The sequence below is a fragment of the Halichoerus grypus genome, chromosome 1, assembly GCF_964656455.1.
Source record: "Halichoerus grypus chromosome 1, mHalGry1.hap1.1, whole genome shotgun sequence".
Classification (NCBI taxonomy): domain Eukaryota; kingdom Metazoa; phylum Chordata; class Mammalia; order Carnivora; family Phocidae; genus Halichoerus; species Halichoerus grypus.
The window spans coordinates 81,165,803-81,188,456 of NC_135712.1; the positions used below are offsets into that span (position 1 = coordinate 81,165,803).

The 22,654-nt window shown below is 50.7% G+C and overlaps 3 protein-coding genes across 4 annotated transcripts; 2 read left to right on the forward strand and 1 right to left on the reverse strand.

Moving 5' to 3' along the window:
- Positions 1 to 7,393: 7,393 nt before the first annotated feature.
- On the forward strand, positions 7,394 to 9,661 carry CAMK2N2 (calcium/calmodulin dependent protein kinase II inhibitor 2). Its single transcript, XM_078068261.1, has 2 exons — positions 7,394 to 7,751; positions 8,624 to 9,661. Exons 1-2 carry the CDS (start codon positions 7,583 to 7,585, stop codon positions 8,692 to 8,694), a joined length of 240 nt encoding a protein of 79 aa, XP_077924387.1. The 5' UTR covers positions 7,394 to 7,582; the 3' UTR covers positions 8,695 to 9,661.
- Positions 9,662 to 10,141: 480 nt separating this feature from the next.
- EEF1AKMT4 (EEF1A lysine methyltransferase 4) lies at positions 10,142 to 16,601 on the reverse strand. The gene is made up of 3 exons (XM_036122471.2): positions 16,314 to 16,601; positions 11,131 to 11,414; positions 10,142 to 10,612 (listed from the first exon to the last, which is right to left on the reverse strand). Exons 1-3 carry the CDS (start codon positions 16,585 to 16,587, stop codon positions 10,325 to 10,327), a joined length of 846 nt encoding a protein of 281 aa, XP_035978364.1. The 5' UTR covers positions 16,588 to 16,601; the 3' UTR covers positions 10,142 to 10,324.
- Positions 16,602 to 17,225: 624 nt separating this feature from the next.
- On the forward strand, positions 17,226 to 22,619 carry ALG3 (ALG3 alpha-1,3- mannosyltransferase). Of its 2 annotated transcripts, none has more exons than XM_078068286.1 (9): positions 17,226 to 17,455; positions 19,148 to 19,247; positions 19,333 to 19,480; positions 19,589 to 19,749; positions 20,236 to 20,356; positions 20,991 to 21,196; positions 21,339 to 21,414; positions 22,085 to 22,230; positions 22,371 to 22,619. In XM_078068286.1, the coding sequence occupies exons 1-9, from the start codon at positions 17,260 to 17,262 to the stop codon at positions 22,531 to 22,533; spliced, it is 1,317 nt and encodes a 438-aa protein (XP_077924412.1). In that variant the 5' UTR covers positions 17,226 to 17,259; the 3' UTR covers positions 22,534 to 22,619. The 2 variants fall into 2 exon arrangements, with proteins under 2 accessions (XP_077924412.1, XP_077924414.1); XM_078068288.1 differs by having other exon boundaries at positions 17,226 to 17,418.
- Positions 22,620 to 22,654: the final 35 nt, after the last annotated feature.

Below are 22,654 nucleotides of genomic sequence, written 5' to 3' on the forward strand. Positions count from 1 at the left end.
TACTCCCCGAGATAATCGTTGTCATCAGATCATCTCACAAAGGGAGGGTTACAGATGGTGACAAATTGGCAGGGAAAAAAACAGTCATGCACGGATATTTAAAGAAAAGACGTGCTAACACTTCTAACTTGAGGAAAGCAAACCATTTTATTTGGGAGGTTTACAAGAAAAAAAAAACTGAGCAATATTTAACTGAAAGGCAATAGTGTGGCATCTATGCATCTGCCATCTGCCTTCCATATTGTCATTCCTTAATCAGGCCTGGTGGTGTTGCAGTCGGCTGCACTGAAAGAGTGCCTAGTGGGTTTTTTTGCCACAGTTTTTTAAAAAGTGCCTCGTCCTCCTCCCTCTTCCCCCAACAGAGTACATGAGTTTGACCTGAGAAGGCTCAGAATGGTGGCAAATCCATAATCCATTTCTCGACACTCACCTCAGTCCTCAGCTTGCTGCATGAGGTTCTAATATGGGCTGCTCTTATGGCTGAGAAGGGGGGTGGATGATGAATTGATCAGGCTGAGAATGTTGGATCGCTTTCTTTGGCATTTACACACACACACACACACACACACACCGCCAATTTCATGTTCTCAAATAGGAGACAGTATAGTGTTATAGGTAGGATGAAAGATTCTGGATTCACACTCAATGTCATCACTTGTAAAATTGAAATAAGAATAGTACCCATGTCAAAAGACGGTGTCTGGCATGTAAAGGGCACTCAATGTGTGAGCTGCTATTTTTGTGTTACTGTTGTTAAAATCCTATGGATAGAAATGAGAATTTTAAGGTTGGAGGAAGGCTGTTCTATTCCCTCCAGGTAGATGGGTTCTAGGTTAATTAGGGGTTCCCTGAGCAAGAAGCTTTCACATTCAGCCATACTGGGGTCTGCAGCAGCAAGGCCTTGGAATATCCACTTGGGACAGTTTTCTGAAGTTGTTCATGTTCACTCTGATGACAATGCGGCATCACAGCACTCACCTCTTTCCCTTATCACCCCCAAAGCTGGATGAAGGGGAATGTGGCAGCAGGGGCAGTCTGGCCCATGGGAAATTCCACCATGGCATGACCATGTGAGTGTAACCAAAGATACTATGTAAGAACTTCCTGGCAACAGGCTCCTTAGAAATAGTCCTGTGGCTCCATGCCACAATGGAAATAGCAAGCTTATATAGCACTTTAGTATGTGCCAGCCACTGTTGTAAGTCCTTTACATCTAGGTTCTCTTTTACCCTCGTGGCGATTATGAAGCCATTTTACGGATGAGGAAACTGAGGCATAGAGAGACTAAGAGTCACACGGCTAGTAAGTAGCAGAGCTGGGATTCAAACCCAGGCATTCTGGCTGCTTTCTGGAGAGCACTTTGGCAACAGGAATCAAAAGGAGGATATACTTCCTCCCAACATTAGTTGCTGGTCTTCTGTCACATTTTCTCTGCAAGGGTAAGGGGAAACACATCAGTTTTCAAGCCAGACAGAACTGGACTCAAATCTGGGCTCAAATCTTGATCAGCTGTATGATCTTTACCAAGTTACTTGAAAGCTCAGACCCTTAATTTTCTTCATCTGTAAATGGGAACAGTCATCAGCGTCTCAGAGAGTTGCTGTGACAATTACATGCAACCACTTAGGAGAGAGCCTGGTACCTAGTTTTACAGTGCTCTCAGTTTCACCAGGCTTGCCCTAAATGCACATTTCCTTTCCATGTCTCTTTCCTGATTCAAATCATTTATTAGGCTCATAACTATTCCTGATTACATGTTAAATACCCTAGTATGAGAGGCTTGGAGGTTGCTCTACTCTATAATTCTATTTTCTTTTCTCTATGTTTAACACCTTTGTCTCTTTTTTCCTCTCTCATTCTATTATTTTCTTCCTCTCTATCTTTTCTGCTCTTCTTTTCATATTCCTAAAATAATCTTTCTTTTGGTCTTTTTTTTTTTTCCCTTCTAAATTGATTGTGAATTGAGAGGAAATGGACAACAGTTATATGCTAAACTTAGAAGGACAACGTAGTTGTCAAGATAACAAGACACATTAATGTCCAGTATTGACAAAGATGGGAAATATGGGCACTCTCTAGATTGTTGGTGGTTTATAAATTGATATAACTTTTTTGGCAATATGAGTCAAAAGGTGTAAGTGTGGGCGCCTGGGTAGCTCAGTTGGTTAAACGTCTGCCTTTGGCTCAGGTCATGATCCCAGGGTCCCTGGATGAGTCCCACATCGGGCTCCCTGCTCCGCAGGAAGTCTGCTTCTCCCTCTGCCCCTCCCCCCACTCGTTCTCTCAATCTCTCGTGCTCTCTCTCAAATAAATCAATAAAATCTTTTTTTTTTTTTTAAGGTGTAAGTGTATATACTCTGAACCAGAAAGTCTAATTCTGGGAAATTGTTCCAGGAAATAAGCATTATCTATAGGATGTTTGTATTAGTTAGCTTTTGCTGCAGAACAAACCTCCCCAAACTTTGTGGCTTAAAATAGCAAACATTTACTATTTCTTATGTACTTCAGGTTGATTGGATGGTTCTTTGGTTCCACATCAGCTCAGCAAGAGCTGGATGGTATAGCTGAATGGCCTCACTGCCATGTTTGGGCCTCAGTTGGGATGACTGGGCCCTGGCTCTATGTGGTGTCTCCTCCAGTAGTCTAGCCCAGGCTCCTTCATATGGTGGTCTAAGGATTCCCAGAAACAAAAAAACGGGGCAAGCCCCAGTATGTAAACAGTTTTCAAGCCTCTGCCGGTCCCACATATCCTAATGTCCTGATTGGGCAAAACAAGTCAGATGGTCAAGCCCAGATTCAGGGAGGGAGAAATAGAATTTACTACTTGATTGGAGGAGCTACAAAATATTGGGACCATTTTTTCCCTACAAGATTTATTCATCACAGCTCGGTCTGTAATAACAACAAAAACAAACAGGGGCACTTGGGTCACTCAGTTGGTTAAGCGACTGACTCTTGATTTCAGCTCAGGTCATGATCTCAGGGTCCTGGGATGGAGCCCCACTTCAGGCCCCCGCTTCAGGCTCTGTGCTCAGTGGGGAGTCTGCTTGAGGATTGTCTCCCTTTCCCTTTGCCCCTCGCCCAGCTCTCTCTCTCTAAATTAAATAAATAAATCTTTAAACAAACAAAAAGCTTAGAGGACTAGAAAAAAAAAAGAGTAGAGGTCTTGTTGAATAAATCAAACAACCATACAATGGGATAACAATGTAACATTTACAAAGGATGGAAAGGAAGAGTTAATGCTCTGGGAAAATGTTCTCCATATAGAATTAAATGGGGGAGTAAAAGGGTTACAAAATCTCATTTTTGTGAAGCAAAAATGTATAAAAGCCCAGATTTTAAAAAAGAGATCGGAAGGACAGCAACAAAATGTTAACATATCTAATGATGAGATTACTTTTAATTTCTTCCTTATGCTTTCCTGAATATATAGCTAACAATTCTATTGTCTTGCACTTACCTAAGGACTTTACATATGTTAATTTACTTAATCCTCACAATGACCCAATAAGATATAGTCTAGCAGTATCATTGTCCCTATTTTACAGATGAGGAACCTAAGACACAGGGAAGCTTACCAACATACCCAACATCACACATCAGGTAGAAGGCAGATCCTTGATTTGATTCTAAATTCCATGCTCTTAACTAATATTCTTTCTTCTAAGTCAATGACTTGTCTGGGACCAGAGTGTGATGTTTGGTAAATGGTCTATATCACTGGTTTTAAACCTTTAAAAAAATCATCAAAAACTTTTTATTGAGAAAGTAATATACTCCATAAGTATATGGAATAAAAAGATGAAATTCCACCTGCGAGGATCCCAGTACCATCCTCAGAGAAAACCATTATTAGCAGTTGAGTATGTATCCTTCCAGATCTTTCTTTTATATGCATTTACATACCTAAACACACAGTGTGTATGTGTATGTGTGTGTGTGTGTGTGTAGGTGTGTATGCATAAATGTGTGTGTATACTTTTTCCCCCATATATGAAATCACACTCTACAGTCATTATTTGGTGACATTTTGGCAGGCTTTGGAGATCTTACTATGTCAATCCACACAGATCTGCCTTATTCTTTTTTGTGATTTATCAGCCTCTGCTAAATAGAATGAGTCCCAGAAACACCCTCCTGGTATGGACTTCCTTCAACAGGGTGAGAGCAAAGGGCCCCAGAGAGAGTTTAAGGAAGGAGAAACATAATCGCCAGAGATGTAAAAAGATGAACCCAAAATATTTGTAACAGGTTGCATTTGTTTCCTAGGATTGCTGTAACAAAGTACCACAAACTGAGTGGCTTAAAACAACAGAAACTTATTCTCTCACAGTTCTGGAGGTGAAAAGTCCAAAATAAAAGTATGGGCAAGACCATACTCCCTGGGAAGGTTCTAGGGAAGAATCTTTCCTTGCCTCTTCCAGCTTCTTGTGGATCCCAGCAATCCTTGGTGTTCCTTGGCTTGTAGGAACTCCTATCTCCCCTTCCTCACATAGCCTTCTTCCCTGTGTGTATGTGTCTTTGTGCATCTGTCCTCTTACAAAAACATCAGTGACTGGATTTAGGACCCACTCTAATCCAGTATGACCTCATCTTAATTTAACTAATTACATCTGCAAAGACCCTATTTCCAAATAAGGTTATATTCTGAGGTTCCAGGTGGATGTAAATTTTAGGGGGGCCCTATCCAACCTACTACACAGGCCTAAAGTTTCCACCTGAATAAAATTGCTATTATTACTCAAGTGTCAAAAAGCATAGTATTCTGTTTAGAACATATGGAGCAAGTCCACTAGGTTTTGAGAGACTTTCAGTTGAGAAATTCAATGCACTGTCATGAAAGTCCAAACAAACGTAATTTCATTTTAGCTGTGAAAATGAATTTTCATCTCATGGACAGTGATGCAGAACTTCAGAATTTTAAGTAGAGGATCACAATTTAAAGAACACTCCCCCCCCCCCAATTTTTACAACATAGCTGTAGCTTATATCATTCTGTATCTTTACAATTTTGTACTTAGGTCTTTTGCTTTAATCATGACCTACCACACACAACAGGGACAGGAATAAGATTATTTAAGAAGGAGTTAACCAAATGAATTCCAAGTTCAATGGTTATTTCTCCAATCTTTTCATTCTGGGAGTAGACAAGAGAATAATTTCAATTCCCCACCAGCGCTCTCATCTCATGCTTGGCAAGAACTCTCTTGGTCCCTTTAGCACTTTTGGTGAGGGACAGCTCATTACCTCCTGAGACAATCCACTTCATGTCAGGACAACAATTTCATCTACAAAACTGTCCTTAATGTAGGTTCTATCATCTCTAATGCTTCAGACTAGAAAATGGAGGCTCAGAGAGGTATGCATATTATGCAAACGGATGAGGAAAAGCTTGGAGGGATATCTGTCAAAGGTTTCATGCAAGTTTCTGTATTTTCCTAAAATGTTACAAGTGAACGTGAACGAATTTTTTTTTAAGATTTTATTTTTAAGTAATCTCTACACCCAAAGTGGGGCTTGAACCTACAACCCCAAGATCAAGAGCGGCACACTCCACTGACTGAGCCAGCCAGGCACCCCAAAATGAATGTACTTTTTAAAACTATAATTATGGGGCCTTCAGTTCAAGGTCATACAGAAAGTGGCAGAGCCAGGATTGGAACCCATTTCTAGACAACCTCTAGTGGGGGTAGAATTTTCTGGACTCTCTCCTAGTGACCCTGAGCTTCAGCATCTCTTGTCCCTCCAGATCTCAGGGCTCCTTTCATTCCAGCTGGGCCTCCAGGTTTGGCCCTCATCCCAGAGGGCAGGATGCAGCTGGGGAGGACTTGGTAGGAATAGGCCTCTAGGTCTGAGGCCTTGAGTGAATCTTACACAGACGTATTCTCTGGCACCACTCCCGTCGCCAATCCTGGTCCCTGAGGGCAGCCACCATGGCATTAGCCTCTGCATCCCTGGGACTAACACTTGGTGAGGAGTTGGAGGAAGGAGACCCAGCACCAGGCAGCTTCACTAACTGTGTGATTTGAAGGGAAGGAGGTAAAGCGCTTCAGGGACAGTGGAGACCCCCTCAGCCTCGGGTATAGACTGAATGTACGGGAGGCTTATTACCCTAATCGTTGCTGTCTTCAGCTACGCCAAGTGTGGGACCTCCCCCCACTCCCAAGGCCAGTGATTGCGCCAGAGCCCCTGCGCGCTAGCAAGCAGGTGACGCGGCTGCAGACGGCCCGCTGCGGGTAGGGGAGAGAGAACCTTTCCCGTCTGTGCAGCGGGAACTGTCACGTGACCCCCCACAACGCGGGCGGGCGTACCCTCTGTCCCTCGTCTTCTACCTCCGGATACCCACGGGCGCGCGCTGCGTCCTCAGGCGCTCCCGGCTTCCCCGCGTCACCTGCAGCCAGGGCGCCCCCCGCGACGCCACCATTCATTGCTCCTACACGGCGCGCGCAGCCCGAACCTCCAGGGCCAGGAGTACTGCGGTGCACTGGAGGCGCTTTGAGCTCGAGTTTCGGCGCCAGCAGCAGGGGTGGGGGGTCTGCCCTGGTGCGCGCGCGTCGGCCCAGTTACCGAGATTCCTCCTAGGAGAGACCGAAATACACAGACTCAGGAGATGGTTACAGCGGCACGTAGGTACGGGGGCCAAGCATGGAGACATACAGAAAGGTAGAGACACTCCTAAGAAACAGAAGTAGACAGAGACTGTGACACAAAGAGATACGGGGCGCAGAAACAGATACAGACACAGAGAGATAGACTGATACATAGATAGGCAGACACAGACACAGACCGGCAGTCAAAGAAACACTCCAGATAAACAGTTAAGATCCAAAGACCAATCCGACACAAACGCGCCAACCGCGGTGACACCGGTGAGCTATTCTCGCGTCGGCGGGTTCGCACAGTCCAGCACACCTAACCGGTATGGGACCTTCCCCCCACCCAGCTTATTTCCGGAGTCCCCCCTTTGGAATGCTGTCCAGACTCCAGGCTTCTGGTCCCGCCCCGCCCCCCAATTCCCAGTTCCCCTTCCTCGCCTCTAAGAGCCTCCTTGCCTGACCCTCCTCCCGCCCCCCACCCACTCCTCAGTCCCGCCTCTCCCGGCCAGATCCTGCACCCGTTGGCCCGTACAATTCGTCCAGCCGCCTCTCCCGCCTAGTGCAGGACCCTCCCACTAACGCTCCCAGCCCTCGGTTGAATGCTGGGCGCGCTCCTGTTGCCCGCCCCCTCCCCCGCCCCGCCTCTCTCCCCCGGCCGATGCCCGCCCCACCTCCACCGCGCCCCGCCTGCCGCGCTCTGCGGCAGTCGGGCGCTCATCGTCATTCCGCTCTTGCCGCCGCCGCCACCCCCGCCCCCCGCGCACCGCCCCCGCCCGGTCCCCGTCACCACCTCCGCCGCCGCCGCCGCCGCCTGCCCAGCGGCCCGGGAGGCGGAGGCGCGGGGGAGGAGGCCCCGCTTGGCTCGGCAGCCCCGGATGCTGCATGACTTCATCCTTCCGCCGGCTCCCCTGCTGAGCTAGGGCCGGTCCGGCAGCTAGCCCGCCGCCCGCGCCCCGCCGCAATCCCGCGCCCACCCCGCGCCCGCCATGTCCGAGATCCTGCCCTACAGTGAGGACAAGATGGGCCGCTTCGCCGCCGACCCCGAGGGCTCCGACCTCTCCTTCAGTTGCCGCCTGCAGGACACCAACTCCTTCTTCGCGGGCAACCAAGCCAAGCGACCCCCCAAGCTGGGCCAGATTGGCCGAGCCAAGAGAGGTATGCGGCCGGGGCCCGGAGTCGCCGCTTGACCCAGAAACCCTTCGCCGGGCGCCCCCCGGCTGCCGTTCCCCGCCAAGCGCCCGCAGCTCTTGCCGCAGACCAGCGCAGCCAGCCGCTCGCCGGCCGGGGTTTGGGGGGGGGATGCCCCCGCTGCAGTCTTGTGTCCCTCTCTTCCCCTCTCCCGGGAACGCAGTGCCCCGGATTCGATGCTCGCCACCTCTGGAAGTAGAGCCCTGACACCCGGGCAAGGGGGAGGGGCCGGCCGGGGCATTTGGGGCTGCCTGAAGTGGGAACGTGGGGCGACCGGCCGCTTCTTCAGGATCAAACGCTGAGTCGGTGGATGCTTCAGAAGAACCTTCGGGTGGGAAGGGACGTCCGATTGGAGAGAGGACAGGGGTCCAGGGATTCGGTTGTCCTCGTTGTTTGCATGGGGAGGGGACTCTGTTGGTGCCAGCATCCGAAGAGGGGTTCAAGCGGCGAGAGGGTTAGGGTGGGGAGAGAGTTGGACTAGGTGAAGATTCTGTTTGAGAAGGGGGGGTCTGTTGAAGAGGGGGCTCCCACGAGCAAAAGGATGATCAGCTTGGATGGAGGAGAGCTCAGGCGGCGGGAGGGTTTGGACTGGGAGATTGAACTGCTGGTTGGAACAGGGGGGCGTTCCTCCATAGGGAGGGGAGGAGGGCCTGTGGGAGCTAGGCTCGGCGGTGGGTCCAGTCGGCAGAATTCGGATGGGGAGGGCACTGTGGCACTGGCGTCCGAGGGGCGTCACTGGGCCACGGAAAGTAGCTGTTCGGGGCGCGAGGACGCGGGGCCCATTCTCGCCGCCGCCGCCCCCTGAGGCCGCGCGGCTGACGCGCTTTCTCCCTGCGCAGTGGTGATCGAGGATGACCGGATAGACGACGTGCTGAAGGGGATGGGGGAGAAGCCGCCGTCCGGAGTGTAGACGCGCCGGCTCGGGCGGCGGGCTCCGGGCCCAGCCCCGCAGCGGCCAGGAGCGCGGGCCGGCTATGCGGCTGCCGGCGCCCCCCGCCCCGGCCCAGGCGCCCGCGGGCGGGGGCTGCAGGGCCGCGCCGCCTTCGGGTTGGAGTCGCTGCCGCCGCCGCCTGGCACTCCGGAGCTGTCCGCTTCAGCACCACGGCGGCGGCGGTAGCGGCGGCGCGGACCGGCCCGGAGCCCGCCGCCGCGCTCATGCACTTTAGAACCTCGGGCCGCAGCCCCACCCCGCACACCGGAACGGACACAGAGACCCGCGGCCCTCAGCCCCCGACCCGCCCACTCCCGCACGGCTCCCCTGCCCCGCCCCTCTCCGGCCGGTCTGGTCTGCAGAGCCGGCTGCCGGCCCGTGTCGAACCGCGCGCGCAGCCAGGGATGTGTGGCTGCGTATTTGCATGAGCTTCCCACCCACCTGAGCCCAGCCCTCCAGGCCGCTCCCTCACTCCCACCCCTGTCTGGCGTAACCCCAGCCTCAGCCTCTTTCTAAGGGACTTCCTCAGCACATTTGTATTTTTATATCCGACTCTTTGTTTACTGGCTCCCCTCATGGTTCGTGCCTCCCCCCCCTCCCCAAGTCTCGGCCACGCTCTTCTGCGCCTGGCAGATAGGATGGGTGTTGAGTCTGAGATGGAACGAGCCCCCAACATGGTAACCAACCACATGGTCAGTCTGCTCAGGCCTGACCCCAGGCGACTCTCTGGCAGACCCCTCCTCTCAAGGTATCACCTTCCAAGGGCCCAGGTCTGATTTTACCTTGGACCCCTGCATCCTGCCCCTGGGAACCCAAGTGAGGACTGCTCGGCACCTTTGGATGACACCCGTGGCCCTGGAGATGTTTTCAACCCAGGGGTGTCCTTTGTAAATGTTCCTCCATCCTCACTGTACCAGGAGTGTGTGAATAAACACAGACCTCCCTGCGTGTGTGTGACCACTGCTTTGGTCTGCTCAGGAGCCGGGCCAAAATGGCTCCAACCCCTTCTGGGGAGGGGGCAGAGACTTGGGAGTCTCAGGTGCATATTGCTGGCAGGGAAGGGTTGCCAAGTAAACAGGCAGGCCAGCCTGGTCTGAGAAGTTCATTGCAATGTAGCTTCCTTGGGTAAATATACAATCCAAGCAGGATAGGAGACTAGAGTTGGAGCTGAAGCTGGGATCAGAAGCATAAAGCAATCTTGATTCCAAGTCTGCAGCCTCCTTTGGATAAATCCAAGTTGAACGGGGGTCAATAATAGGCCCCAGGGATGCAGGTCTTGGAGTCTGGCTGGCATGTGGAGGGGTTGTGCTGAGCTTTGCCCTAGGAGATGAATCACTGGTGATTCAGTACGGTAAGGGAGGAAGTTGGGGAATCCAGGGAAAATCTGAGGAATCTAAGAAGGAAACCAGAAACCTGGGATCTGGGATCTAGTTTGACCTGGGCTGTATTGTTTCATGTGGGGTTGCTCCCATCAGCTCTATCTTAGGCATGAGCCCTCTGGGATTGTGAACACCTTGAATCAAACCCTAAGCCCTGAGTCAGGAATTCCAAGTACTTGAAGAGTCCAGGGCAGAAAGGCAGGGAGGGCCAGAGGACCATGCCTCTGGCCTCACAGCTGAATGGCCTTGAGGAAGTCCTCGTGATCTGAGTCCTGGAGGAAGCAAGGTGTGGTGGGAGGTCTAGGTGGTGAGAGGACCTGGGTCCCAACAGCCAGCTGGGCTATAGTGAGCTCTCTGCCCTTCTGCATGATGTAAAGATGGAAGTGGAAACCGTTGCCATAGGTTGCATGCCTCAGGGACCAGCCATATCGGGCTTGGGCATAGTGTCTGATACGAAAGTGGGGAGCAGCTGAGGTCAATGAGATGAACCGGCCTCCATGGACCAGCACCCGGCTCACCTGCAAGGCAGACAGAGAAGTCACTGGTGAGGAGTCCATCGCCAGGTTCTCAAAGGTCAGTATGGCCCCAGATACCCTCGCAGGTACCACCCTACATGCCATAGCTCAGGGCTCTCCATGGCAAGAGTGAGCCTCCTCTCTGCTCCTAGTCAATTCCATGGAGTAGGGCTATATTCTACCAAGGCAGGAGCATGGGAATGAGGTTAGGTGCAGGGGCACTGCTTTCCTGTCAACTACTCACTCTCCTAGTCTGTGTTACCTATCTGGAACCTGGCTGCTACCTCATCCCCGTGACAACCCAGTAGCCAATCATCTATATCTGTGAGCCTGGCCACTCCAGCCCCCTATGATCTTGACCCAGCTTAACCACCCCCTCCTTCAGGTAACTGCGGTCCTGAAGGTGACCCACCACCTGCTCCAAACTATGCCTCCTTCCGGCTTTTGAGTTCTTCCAATCTCCCGAAACCCCAATCCCTTCCTTCCCACCTCTCGGTCTGCCCTCCTTGTTGCTCCCTCACCTCACTTAGCACCTGGTCCACGGTGTGGACACCTTCAGAAGACACATTCCAGGGATCCCGTTCTCCAGCTAACAGGGCATCCAGCATGCCCTTCTCGAGCACCACTTCGAAGGAGCCACTGGGGAAGTCCAGTGCCCGCACATCCATGGTCTCCCAGCGCAGTGTGGGCACATGCACATATCGAGCCTGCATCGCAGCCACCACTACTGATGAGTAGTCCACACTGGTCACATCAGGGAAGCCTCCAAGGAACAGCTCGTAGCTCAGGGCACTGTTCCCACAGCCTGCGGTGGGAAGGAACGAGATGGGTGGCACAAGGGCTAGGTTAGCTTTGGTTCTCACTTCCCCAGTTACCCTCCTCTCTTGGCCCATTTGCTCTCAGCCTAAACCCTCCCATACTGAGGGAGAAGCAGCATGTACAAAAAAGCACGAGCCTTGGAGTCATACAGAGCGGGGCCCATAGCCTGCTCTAACATTCCTAGCTATGTAGACTAGGGGCAAGTTGTTTTCATACCAGGAACTTAAGATTTCCTATTCAGAAAAACGAAGATGGCAATACCTAGCCTACATGCAGGATGTGATACATTAAATTTAAAAACTAAAACAGCTGGAGAGTAGCTGAAGGAGCTCTGAACCTCCGAGTTCAAAGATCTAGATTCTGATATCTCTAGTCATACAGCCAAGGCAAGTCATTCAACTCTGAGCCTGTTTCCTCATACTCAGAATGGGGAATACTACTGGCATCATTAGGACCACCATATTATTATTAGAATACTAGTAGTAGTATCCTAATCCCTAACCGCTCAGAGAAACTTTGATGATATCAGCCCTGGGAAGACTTCATGTGAGGGCTTACTACCCTACTTCGGTTTCCGGGGCAGAATTAACAAGTGTAGGGGAACTCGATGGGGACACACAGTGGAGCTGATTCCTTGTAATTCCTTAATGTATTGAGCACTACATTTGGGTTCTGCAGATGAATAGGGAGCTCATGCTCTGGTGGGAAGAAAAGTGTGTTCATGTGATTGCCACATAATGCGATGAGAGTTTCAATAGGGATGGGCTGTGAAAATACACAGGATGGCTCCTGTCCCCTCCTCTGGTGAGTTGGCCAAGGCTTTCAGGGAAGTTGACAACCCAATCAGAGTCTTGAAGGATCCTAACACTCTGGTGGGACGTCCCAGGAAAGCAGTCCCAGGGGGCAGAGTATGGTGACAGAAGGGGTGGAGATTAGAGGACAGGATGTGGGTCCGCAACACAGTAGGTGTGACTTTCTAAGAAGGCATGCTGGCCCTCTTGTGGTCAGTCTCAGCCTGGGAATGGAGCTGGAGGACAGTTCTGGTGACCCCACAGGGGATCCCCAGCTCTTGGGATTAGATTGCCTTTAATCCCCATTTGCCTCCCTAAGAGGATCACAGGATCAGCTGTTAGGATAGCCCTAATCTAGTAGGGCTTGGCACCTGGACAGGGCACCCAGAGGCTGCTGGCTGGTCCTCGGCTGCCCCTTCCTGTGTTCCTCCTCAGGCCCTACAGCTGAGGGACAGTACTATCTTGCCTGGGAAAACCCAGTTCATGTTTTTCCACACTGGAACCATAACAAGCCCGGGGAGACACACCACATGGGCTGAGAGGTGAGGGTGGCTTTACAAGAGACCCTAAGTCAGTTCAAGTTGAAATTCCACTGGGTTCTCTGACCCACGATCCCTTCACCATCCCACACCTGACCTCATATGCCCTCAGAGCTCTGCCCAACTGGACAAACCCAAATTTCCTTCCTTTTTTCCCCTTGGTACAGGAATGGCAGCTTCCAAGAGAACTTTACTAAGGATGAAGCGAGAACAAAACCTGACCACAGAGCCAATCATGCTTACAAAGCAGTGATTTCTGATCCTGCTGCTTTAGTAATTGGAGGCTAGCAACTAAGAAGAGTCTTGGGAAAGTCACTGCCTTCCTGGGTGAAGCTTTAGGGAAGCAGAGCCCTGGAGAACTGAGCCACATCCAAGAACCTCTTACATGGGAGCCCAGAGCTATGTGGTTGCTATCCCAATACCAAGAGACAGAGGTGTAAGCCAAAATGCCAATTCATTAACTTATAATAGGAAAATAACCATCATAGGGACTGAGTAGGCTGTCAATCCTCTTTGGTCAGTCCCTTCTCTCTCTATAGGAAATACAAATTGAAGCCAGATTAGGCTCAGAAGCATAGAATCAAACAAGGAGAGAGAATCAGAGTTGCATGATACTGGCAAAGCTGGGACAGCCATACGCCTGCATCTGCCATGAAGATCTTCCAGCCATAGGTACCAGACACACAAGCCCTCAGGCAAGGTACTCTGTTCTCTGGACAGTCCTGGATAAACTGCCCCTCTGACTCCTATTTTCAATAATAATGATAGCTAACAGTCACTGAACACTGGGTTCTATGCTAAGCACTTTATAAGAATTCTCTCAGTTTATCTTCAAGGTAGCTCCATATAGAAGATACTGTTATTACCATGTTCTCGATGGGGGGAAAATGAGGCTGCCCAAAGTGGATAAGGAACTTTCCCAAGGTCACACAATCAGTGGTAGAGCCAGAATTTGGATACAGGTCTGTCTCACACCAGAACCAAAGCTCTTAAACCACTCTGCTAAACGGTCTCCCTGTTTTCAAGAGGTCTACTCACCTTCGGTAGTGACATTCCGTCTTTAGCTACAACAGCATGACCATTAGGCTTTCATTCACAATGTGGCCATTTTATCAGTCTCAACAGAGTTCAGATGCCTCTCTATGCCCATCTGTGTTGTGCAACAAGAGAAATAGAAGCCCTGGAGCCAGATGGCACCGTTCACCACTTACCCGCTGCATGACAGTTGTGGACACTGTCAGTGCCCTGATTCGATCCCCGTGGAGTGCTCCTAGGTTCTGGCATGTTTGCTTCTGACATTCTGCATCTCTGACACTTCGGGCTGAAACTACCCTCAGGGATGCTTTGCCTATGATCACAATCCTGCTTGGCCTTTTCCACTTCCCTGTTCCCTCACTCTCTTACCAATTTCTCCTGCAAGCACTTTCCTAATAAATGACTGGGACATGAATCTTCATCTTAGGATTTGCTTCTGGGGAGCCCAACCTGAGACAATGACCTAGAGCAAGGTCACCAAATCCAGCTTGCCACCTGTTTTTATAAAGTTTTACTGCTACACAGCAGTACATAAGACATCCACTTATGTATTGTCTATGGCTGCTTTTCCAGTATAACAGCAGTACTGAGTAGTGGTGACAGAAACTAAATAGCCTGCAAAGCCTAAGATATTTACCACTTGGCCATTTTCAGAAAAAGTTTACCAACTCCTAACCTAGAGTAAGTCTTCTAATAATTATCACTCACCTCTACGCGTTGTCATGAGGACTAAATAAGTTAGAAGGGGCCCAGCACACTCCCTAGCACCTACCAGGTGCGCCACTTACATTTGTTGAGGTGGAATGTAACATAAGGTACTCCCAAGTCATAAGTCCTGTTCTTAGATTTGGGGAATCTTGCCAGGAAAGTTTTCCTCTGATTTTTAGATTTTTCTCCCCTCTATCCAGAAAAGGATACCTCCCGGTCAAGCAGATTTTAAGGCAGTTATTCTGCCAATCACCAGGATGAGAATTAGCTGTGGACCTGTTGAAACTACAGAATCCCGAGGCCCACCTGAGACCATCCCTAGAATTAGAATCTCAGGGTAGGGTCCACCTTTCCAGGTGATTTTGATGGACACCAAAGCTTGAAAAACATAGATCTATGGTAAATTTATAAAGAAATACAATGGTTTAAAAGCACACAATTCAAGAGAGTTTTTACCCCTGGGGAGAAGGGGTTTGGGGGACCACACAGAAAACCTTGAATATACCTGGGGCCTTTTATTTTGCTAGGCATTGTCCCAGATATCTTTCATACTCAATCATTTAAAAAAGGCAATAAATAAGTACTCTTATTTTTTTAAGGCCGAGAAAATGAAAGTGCAGCAATTTAGGTGTTTTGTCCATGATTCCACAGCTAAGATTCTATGCTTTTGCCCATGATTCCACAGCTAAGGTTACATAAGCGAAGATTTCAACATAATTAACTCCCTCCAGGGTCCAAGTTCTTAAGCACTAGGTTATACGTCCTTTCTAGTCCTAGGAATGTTCTATTTCTCAAACTGAGTAGGGTATACAAACGCATTAGATTTATTATTTATACTTTACACATATACTGTATTATAGATGTCTCATATATATATGAAATTTCATTTAAACATATACATGCTTTTACAAATACCAAAATAAAAACTAAATTAGAAGGAAACCTGTTGCTCAAACTTCACTGGAGCCCTCAAGGCTGGCAGTGGGAGAGAACCCCAGGGCGCAGCTGGACCTCTCAGAGCCCTACCTTGCACCCCTGCATTTGTACATTTCGCTGTGGAGAATCCCACCAATCTTGGCTGCAATCTCCCCTCCGACCTCAGAGGGCACTGTCCTCGCCCTCACTGCACAGGGGACCTAGGACCAAGTTTTCACGTAGGGCTGGGAGTGTGGAGAGAGGTCTCTCCAGGTGACAGTGGCTTCCGGTGCCCATGGCGGTAACAGATAAACGCTAGGCTGCAATCTCCCCTCCGACCTCAGAGGGCGCTGTCCTCGCTCTCACTGCACATGGGACATAGGACCAAGTTTCAGGTAGGGCTGGGAGTGTGGAGAGAGGTCTCTCCAGGTGACAGTGGCTTCCGGTGCCCCATGGCGCTAACAGATAAATGCTAGGCATCGTGCTCGAGGTGCCTGAACGTTCCTCATCCTCCTTGAGCTCGCAGTTCCATTTGTAGAAGTGACTCTGAAGCTCAGAACTGAGTTCACAACTTGTCCTAAGTCATAGAGCCAACTAGCACTGGGACTTGAACTAGGTCCTCTGAGCTCTCCAGTGCTCGAGGCTGTCTCCCCGAGGGTCTGGAACAGGGTCCTAGGATACCTACAAACTCAGAGACTGTCTTTCTCCGGGGGCGGGGGGCGGGGGAGCTTGGACTAAGAATCTCTTGGCTCCCGTTGCCCTGGCTAAATCCTGCCGAGATTCTGAAAGTACTGGATCTTGGCTCCCGAGAGGGACAAACAGACTCGAGGACAGAGGACAGGGCCGGGGCGGCTCCAGCCCGCTCCACCTGGGCTGGGGAGCGCCGGGACTACCCACCTAGCACGAGGATACGGTCTTCGGGCCGCAGCTCAGGCTCCAGGAGGGCACGGAAGGAGGAGAAGTCCCCGAACCACTCGTAGGGGGCAGAGTCAGCCGCATTCCGGTAGCGCTGGTCCCAGTACTGAACCTCACGGTACCTGCAGTTCTGCTCTGGTATCTCCGGCGGGGGGGCTCGGGCCCGTGGAGAGGCCATGCTTGCAGCTGCAGGGCACACTGCCAGCACCTTTGGACCGGGCTTGGCGCTCCATGTAGCCAATAGGGATGGTATCATTCGGGAGGCGTGGCCCTTGTGTCTCCGCCCACCACCTGCAGTTGCTCAACATAAACACGTGGAACTTCCGTCCTCTGGTGAGAGCTCTTTGAAGAATACTCCGGGTGGGAAAATCCTATCGCTCAGAGCTTGAATCCTCCAACTGTACTTCTCCCTCACTTCTGAGAGCCAAACTCACAGTGTCAGACTCACTCGGCTCATCACTGCTTATTTTCAGTTTGGCCGGCTCCTTCCATTAAGAAGTCTGAAAGTTAATGAAAGATTCATTTCTACCCAGTTTTGAGTACGCGGAAGGCTCTCAGAGGAGGCAGAACGGACGCGGCCACAGGTGTTGCCCTCCAGGAGAGACTGGCATGAAACACAGACGAAGTGTGATGCCAGGCAGGGGAGAACACGAACAGGAATGTTGCTTTTCTGGGCAAACGTTCGATCTACTTTAGCGCCTGCGTGCTCAGAACCAAGTATGTACTGAGGAGTAAAACTATTCCTGCACGTCTGGAGTGTGTAGTGCATCAGGGAAGATGTAGAAGAAGTAAATTTTAGTGGAGTAAATAGGACACGAAACCGGACAGCGATCAGTCGGTTGGGACAGCCGGCGCGGGGAGCGGAACTTAAGTGCTGAGGGGCCGGGCTTCCGGGGTGGGGGGCCAACAGGAGCGGCGCACCGTCAAGATGGCGGCGGGACTACGGAAACGCGGCCGGGCGGGTCCGGCAGCCCGGGCTGCGGGACTCTGCGGACAATGGCTGCGGCGCGCCTGGCAAGAGCGGCGCCTACTGCTGCTGGAGCCGCGCTACACGCTGCTGGTGGCCGCCTGCCTCTGCCTGGCGGAGGTGGGCATCACCTTCTGGGTCATTCACAGGGTGGCATGTGAGTGCGCCGAGGAGGAGGGGAGGGTAGGGAGTGGGACCCGAACCCCCTACCCAAACTGGGACCCAGATTCGGAACTGAAATCCAGATCCAATCAGTCATCAGTTGCAGACGATAATTTTTACCCACGTCCCAAGCCTGCTCCATAAAACCAAACCCTGTCTTAATCCCTCCCCGATGATGGAAGGGGCGACCCTAGAGATTGGCCCTCTGCCCTGACCTTACAGCCTGCCAGGCTAAGAACATAAACTAGCCTGGAAATCAAAAGACCTGGGTCCAAGTTAATGTACTACTGCTCCTTCTTGTCTCTGTTCCTTTGGACATGTCCCTTCCCCAGCTGGATCCACATTTTCTCATCTGTTCAATTCTGAGGTCTCAAAGTTCTCTTGTCAGCAATGTCATTTTGTGACCACTTGAGTCCTTTGGGTATTATTGGGAGCTCCTTTCCGGCCTGAATCTAGCCACTGGGCTTAAGGCTTTCTTGCTAAAGATGATTAATGTAACACATATTTATTGAATGTTTATTATATGCTTAACACTGTGCTAGGTGCCAGGGGTACAGTGGTGAAAAAATAGACACATTTTCTATTTGGGTGTATGGGCCTGGACAAAAAGAAGTTAGTAGAAAATGACAGTGGATCAGATTCATCATGATAGTAGGAAGACAGGGAGCCATAAAGGACACAGGAGGGCACTTAAGCCGGACTTGAGTCCCCCTTGAAAGGTAAGAGCGAGCTAATTGAGGAAAGAGAGAAAAGGAGAGGAGAAAGAGCACTCTAGGTAGAGAATCCTGTAACTAAAAACCTCCAGTCAAAAGAGAGTCTGCTTCCTTTGAGGAACTGAATTTTTTTTTTAGAGCTGGAACAGAATTCAAGTGAGGGTAGCAGTGAGAGATGAGATTGCAGAAGTTGAGACCAGATTGTGAAGCAGTCTGTCAGTTGTGTTAAGGAGATAATTAGCATGGTGGTTAAGAATTTAGGACCTCATGGAGTTCCAATCTCAACTTTACCCTTCTTAGCTCACTGATCTTGAATTAGTCACTTAACCTCATTAATTCATAGGTTCCTCTTCTAAAATTGGGAATAATAGGATTTGGTTTTTATCTTAGGAGCCTTGAGGAATCATTGAAGGGTTTTAAGCAGAGAGATCTGACATGATTTCTATTATAGGAAGAGCTCTCTGGTTGCAGAGGTGGGAAATATATTGTAGTGAGGTAAAAGTGGAAGCTGGGAAACTAATTAGGAAGCTGTTGCATCATTGAGGCTAGAGATTATGTTAGGTCTGAATATTAGTATGTAAGAGCAGAAAAGGATGAGAGATAGTAGAGTTATTTAGGATGAAGAATAGGCAGGATTTGGTGACTGGGTGTTGGAAACGAGAAAGAAGTAAGTGTCAAAGATGTTACCCAGGTTTGTGACCTGGGCAGCTGGGAGGTTGATGGTGCCATTCATGAAACCCAGGAAGGAGAGCAGATTTAGAGTGGACGGTTTGAGTTCAATTACAGACATGTTGAATTTGAGATGCTTGGGTTCACCCAGAGAATGCCAGATGAGCAGTGAGATAAAGGGTTGTGATAGAAGTCCTGGGAAAGAGCTGGAACTCTGTGTTTTGAGGGGCTGGAGGTATGTGTGTGGGGGGCGGGCAGACAGGTTCTGAACTTGGAAGTAACCACACCATTCTGTACCTTTCCAGATACAGAGATTGACTGGAAGGCCTACATGGCCCAGGTGGAGGGCGTCATCAACGGCACCTATGACTACACCCAGCTGCAGGGTGACACTGGACCTCTTGTGTGAGTGGTGGTAAGGGGTTCAATGAGGACCTGAGGGGCTGCCTGGATACCAGGCTGGGTAGCCTGACCCAGACTCCTCTTCCAGGTACCCAGCCGGCTTTGTGTACATCTTTATGGGGCTATATTATGCCACTGGCCGGGGCACTGACATCCGCATGGCCCAGCACATCTTTGCTGTGCTCTACCTGGCCACCTTGCTGCTTGTCTTCTTGATCTACCACCAGACCTGCAAGGTGAGTCCATGCAACCGGGAGCAGGAGGCCCCAACTGGCAGTGCTGGGGAGTAGGGATGGCTCAGGGTTGGTGAGCTGACCTTGTTCCCCACTGTGCCCACCTCTCAGGTACCTCCCTTCGTCTTTTTCTTCATGTGCTGCGCCTCTTACCGTGTCCACTCCATCTTTGTGCTGCGGCTCTTCAATGACCCGGTGGCCATGGCGCTGCTCTTCCTCAGTATCAACCTCCTGCTGGCTCGGCGCTGGGGCTGGGGCTGCTGCTGTTTCAGGTCAGCACCCCTCCCTTCTCCCCCCTCCCCCTCTCTCATTCTGTATTTCCATCATTTCCTCCCCCAGTTGCCTGCAGCAGAGGAAGTAAGGGAGTAACCAGACAATATGGGTCAGTCAGGGCCCCACTAGACAAGTCTAGGATCTGTACACAGTCTCTGCTCCCATCCCCCAAACACACACACCCCCTACCCTTCCTTCTAGACAGCATCTATTGTTGGAGTTGGTCCTTGCACATTCTAAATACTCTAAATATGTATTTGCTGGCCCAGTCTGAGCATAGAGACTTGGTATCTGCCCCTTACCCTCAGCCTCCTCCCAGGCTGCTTTACCCTCCTTCCAGCCATTCTGAGTGTGGGCCCCATCCTGGAGCTTGCTGGCAGGGGAGGGGAGGAGTTGCTGGTGTATGTCGAGGGGAGATGCATCTTTGGGTGGGGTAAATGGCCCTGGAGCTGATCTCCCCCCTTCATCTCCCTTACCTACCCCAGCCTGGCAGTCTCTGTGAAGATGAATGTGCTACTCTTCGCCCCTGGGTTGCTATTTCTTCTCCTCATGCAATTTGGCTTCCGTGGAGCCCTCCCCAAGTTGGGCATCTGTGCTGTCCTTCAGGTACCCCCACTACCTTCCCTTCCTAATGAAGGGAAGGCTACTCTCTGGCCTCCTTCTGTCGTTGAGACTTCCTCAAAGCTAACAGACAGGGTTTGGGAGTTGATTCTGGGCTTTGCGTTTATTAGCTGTAAAATAAGGGTGTTGAACTAGATGGTTTCTGAGGGTTTCTCTGATTCTGCCCATTTATTTTTTTTTATTTTTATTTTTTAAAGATTTTATTTATTTATTTATTTGAGAGAGAGAATGAGATAGAGAGAGCACGAGAGGGGGGAGGGTCAGAGGGAGAAGCAGACTCCCCGCTGAGCAGGGAGCCCGATGCGGGACTCGATCCCGGGACTCCAGGATCATGACCTGAGCCGGAGGCAGTCGCCCAACCAACTGAGCCACGCAGGCGCCCCTCTGATTCTGCCCATTTATGACGTGGTGAGTCCAAACTTAAAGGACTGTTACTACCTGCCTTCTCAGCTTCTTTGGCCCCAGGCTCTGGCCTGGATGTGGAGGCTGGCTTTCCTGCTATTCCTGGAGGAATTTGAGAACCTCTGAGACCTACGCCCTCTGTCCACTCCCCTTGATGATTAGTATGAAGGCTCAGCTTGAGCCTGGGCACCTCTGCTGACATCACACCTATCCTCAGGTGCTGCTGGGGCTGCCCTTCCTGCTGGAGAACCCCATTGGCTACCTATCCCGCTCCTTTGATCTTGGCCGCCAGTTTCTCTTCCGCTGGACAGTGAACTGGCGCTTTCTCCCTGAGGCCCTCTTCTTGCATCGTGCCTTCCACCTGGCACTGTTGGCTGCCCACCTCGCCCTGCTCTTTCTCTTTGCCTTCTGCAGGTGGCACAGGTGAGAAAGGGGAGCAGTGTCATGGGCAGAGTTGGGGGAAGGATGAAGGGCCTGCTTGGAGGAGATGTTGAGTTCATGTGGGTGAATCTAGAGCTTGCCCTAGGATGGGGGCTTGATAAATGTTTGAATGGCTTCTCCCCAGGACGGGGGAAAGTATCCTGTCTCTGCTAAAGGATCCCTCCAAAAGGAAGGTTCCACCGCAGCGCCTCACACCCAATCATATCCTTTAAATCATGGGAAGGTAAGTCTTGCCCTCTACAGGTACAGGTGGAGTCCTGGTCAGTTAGTCCTGGATGGCTGGTGACCTGAGGGAGGGAAAAGGAGATACCAGAAATAGCTACAGCCCTGTTCATGGGAGTAGAGCTGTTCCTTCCACCACTCTGCACCACAGTGCTAAGCACATTACATATTTAAGTGTGTTTTATTCTTAATTCTAAATATTATTTGACTTACCACTATGAGTACTCACTCTCTGCCTGGTGTTGTCCTAAGAGATTTACGTACGTTCTAACATTTAAAGCTCACAAGAGACTCTGAAATAGGGAGGTATTATTATTATTATTATTATTATTATTATGCTCATTTTACAGATGACAAAATCAGGACGTTAAGGAGTTTAAGTAACTTACTTAGGTCACTCAGCTTGTAAGTGATGAATTTAAACTCAGTAGACTTTATGGCCCCAGTATTGTTGTCTCCACATTAGACTGAGGAACAGGTCTGGAGAAGTTACGAAACTCATCCGAAAGGATGCATCTCGGAATGGCAGAGCCAGGGGACTGTCTGACCCCAAAACTTTTGCCCCTTTGCTTTGGGCCCTCCCTGCCCCCCACCCCCATCCCAACTCCTGGCCCTTCTGCTCCTGCCCTTGGCCTTGACCACTGCCTACAGATCATCTCTACCCTCTTCACCTCCAACTTCATTGGCATCTGCTTCAGCCGCTCCCTCCACTACCAGTTCTACGTCTGGTATTTCCACACACTGCCCTACCTCCTGTGGGCCACGCCTGCACGCTGGCTTACACATCTGCTCAGGTACTGGCTGGGACAACCTGGGTGAGTGGGAAGAGCTAGGGAGCTCCCCATCCCAAGGCTGACCGTGGAGGGTTGGGGGCGAGCTGAAGGGCTGCAGGCCTAGAACCCGGGCAAAACCTAAGCTTCGCTCTCATCTCCAGGTTGCTGGTGCTGGGGCTCATTGAGCTCTCCTGGAACACATACCCATCCACGTCCTGCAGCTCTGTGGCCCTGCACATATGCCATGCTGTCATCCTGCTGCAGCTCTGGCTGGGCCCCCAGCCTTTCCCCAAGAGCATCCAGCACAGCAAGAAAGCCCACTGAGCTCCAGCTCCCTTCCCCTCCAGCCCACTGGTAGGACCCTGGATGGGAATAGACTCTGCCCTTCCTAATAAACCGTACCACGCCCACTTCTGTGCAGCTCGCCTGGAAGCGCCTGCGCCAA

What these genes read in the sequence shown, in the direction of transcription:
- ALG3 (XM_078068286.1), top strand. Translation starts at nt 17,260, where the DNA reads ATGGCGGCGGGACTACGGAAACGCGGCCGGGCGGGTCCGGCAGCCCGG. An exon ending in GCCTTCTGCAGGTGGCACAG is followed by an intron (nt 21,197 to 21,338) that starts GTGAGAAAGGGG and finishes GCTTCTCCCCAG; the next exon opens with GACGGGGGAAAGTATCCTGT. An exon ending in CGCAGCGCCTCACACCCAAT is followed by an intron (nt 21,415 to 22,084) that starts CATATCCTTTAA and finishes GACCACTGCCTA; the next exon opens with CAGATCATCTCTACCCTCTT.
- CAMK2N2 (XM_078068261.1), top strand. Translation starts at nt 7,583, where the DNA reads ATGTCCGAGATCCTGCCCTACAGTGAGGACAAGATGGGCCGCTTCGCC. An exon ending in GATTGGCCGAGCCAAGAGAG is followed by an intron (nt 7,752 to 8,623) that starts GTATGCGGCCGG and finishes CTCCCTGCGCAG; the next exon opens with TGGTGATCGAGGATGACCGG.
- EEF1AKMT4 (XM_036122471.2), bottom strand. Translation starts at nt 16,587, where the DNA reads ATGATACCATCCCTATTGGCTACATGGAGCGCCAAGCCCGGTCCAAAG. An exon ending in AGACCGTATCCTCGTGCTAG is followed by an intron (nt 11,415 to 16,313) that starts GTGGGTAGTCCC and finishes TTCCCACCGCAG; the next exon opens with GCTGTGGGAACAGTGCCCTG. An exon ending in TGGACCAGGTGCTAAGTGAG is followed by an intron (nt 10,613 to 11,130) that starts GTGAGGGAGCAA and finishes TCTGCCTTGCAG; the next exon opens with GTGAGCCGGGTGCTGGTCCA.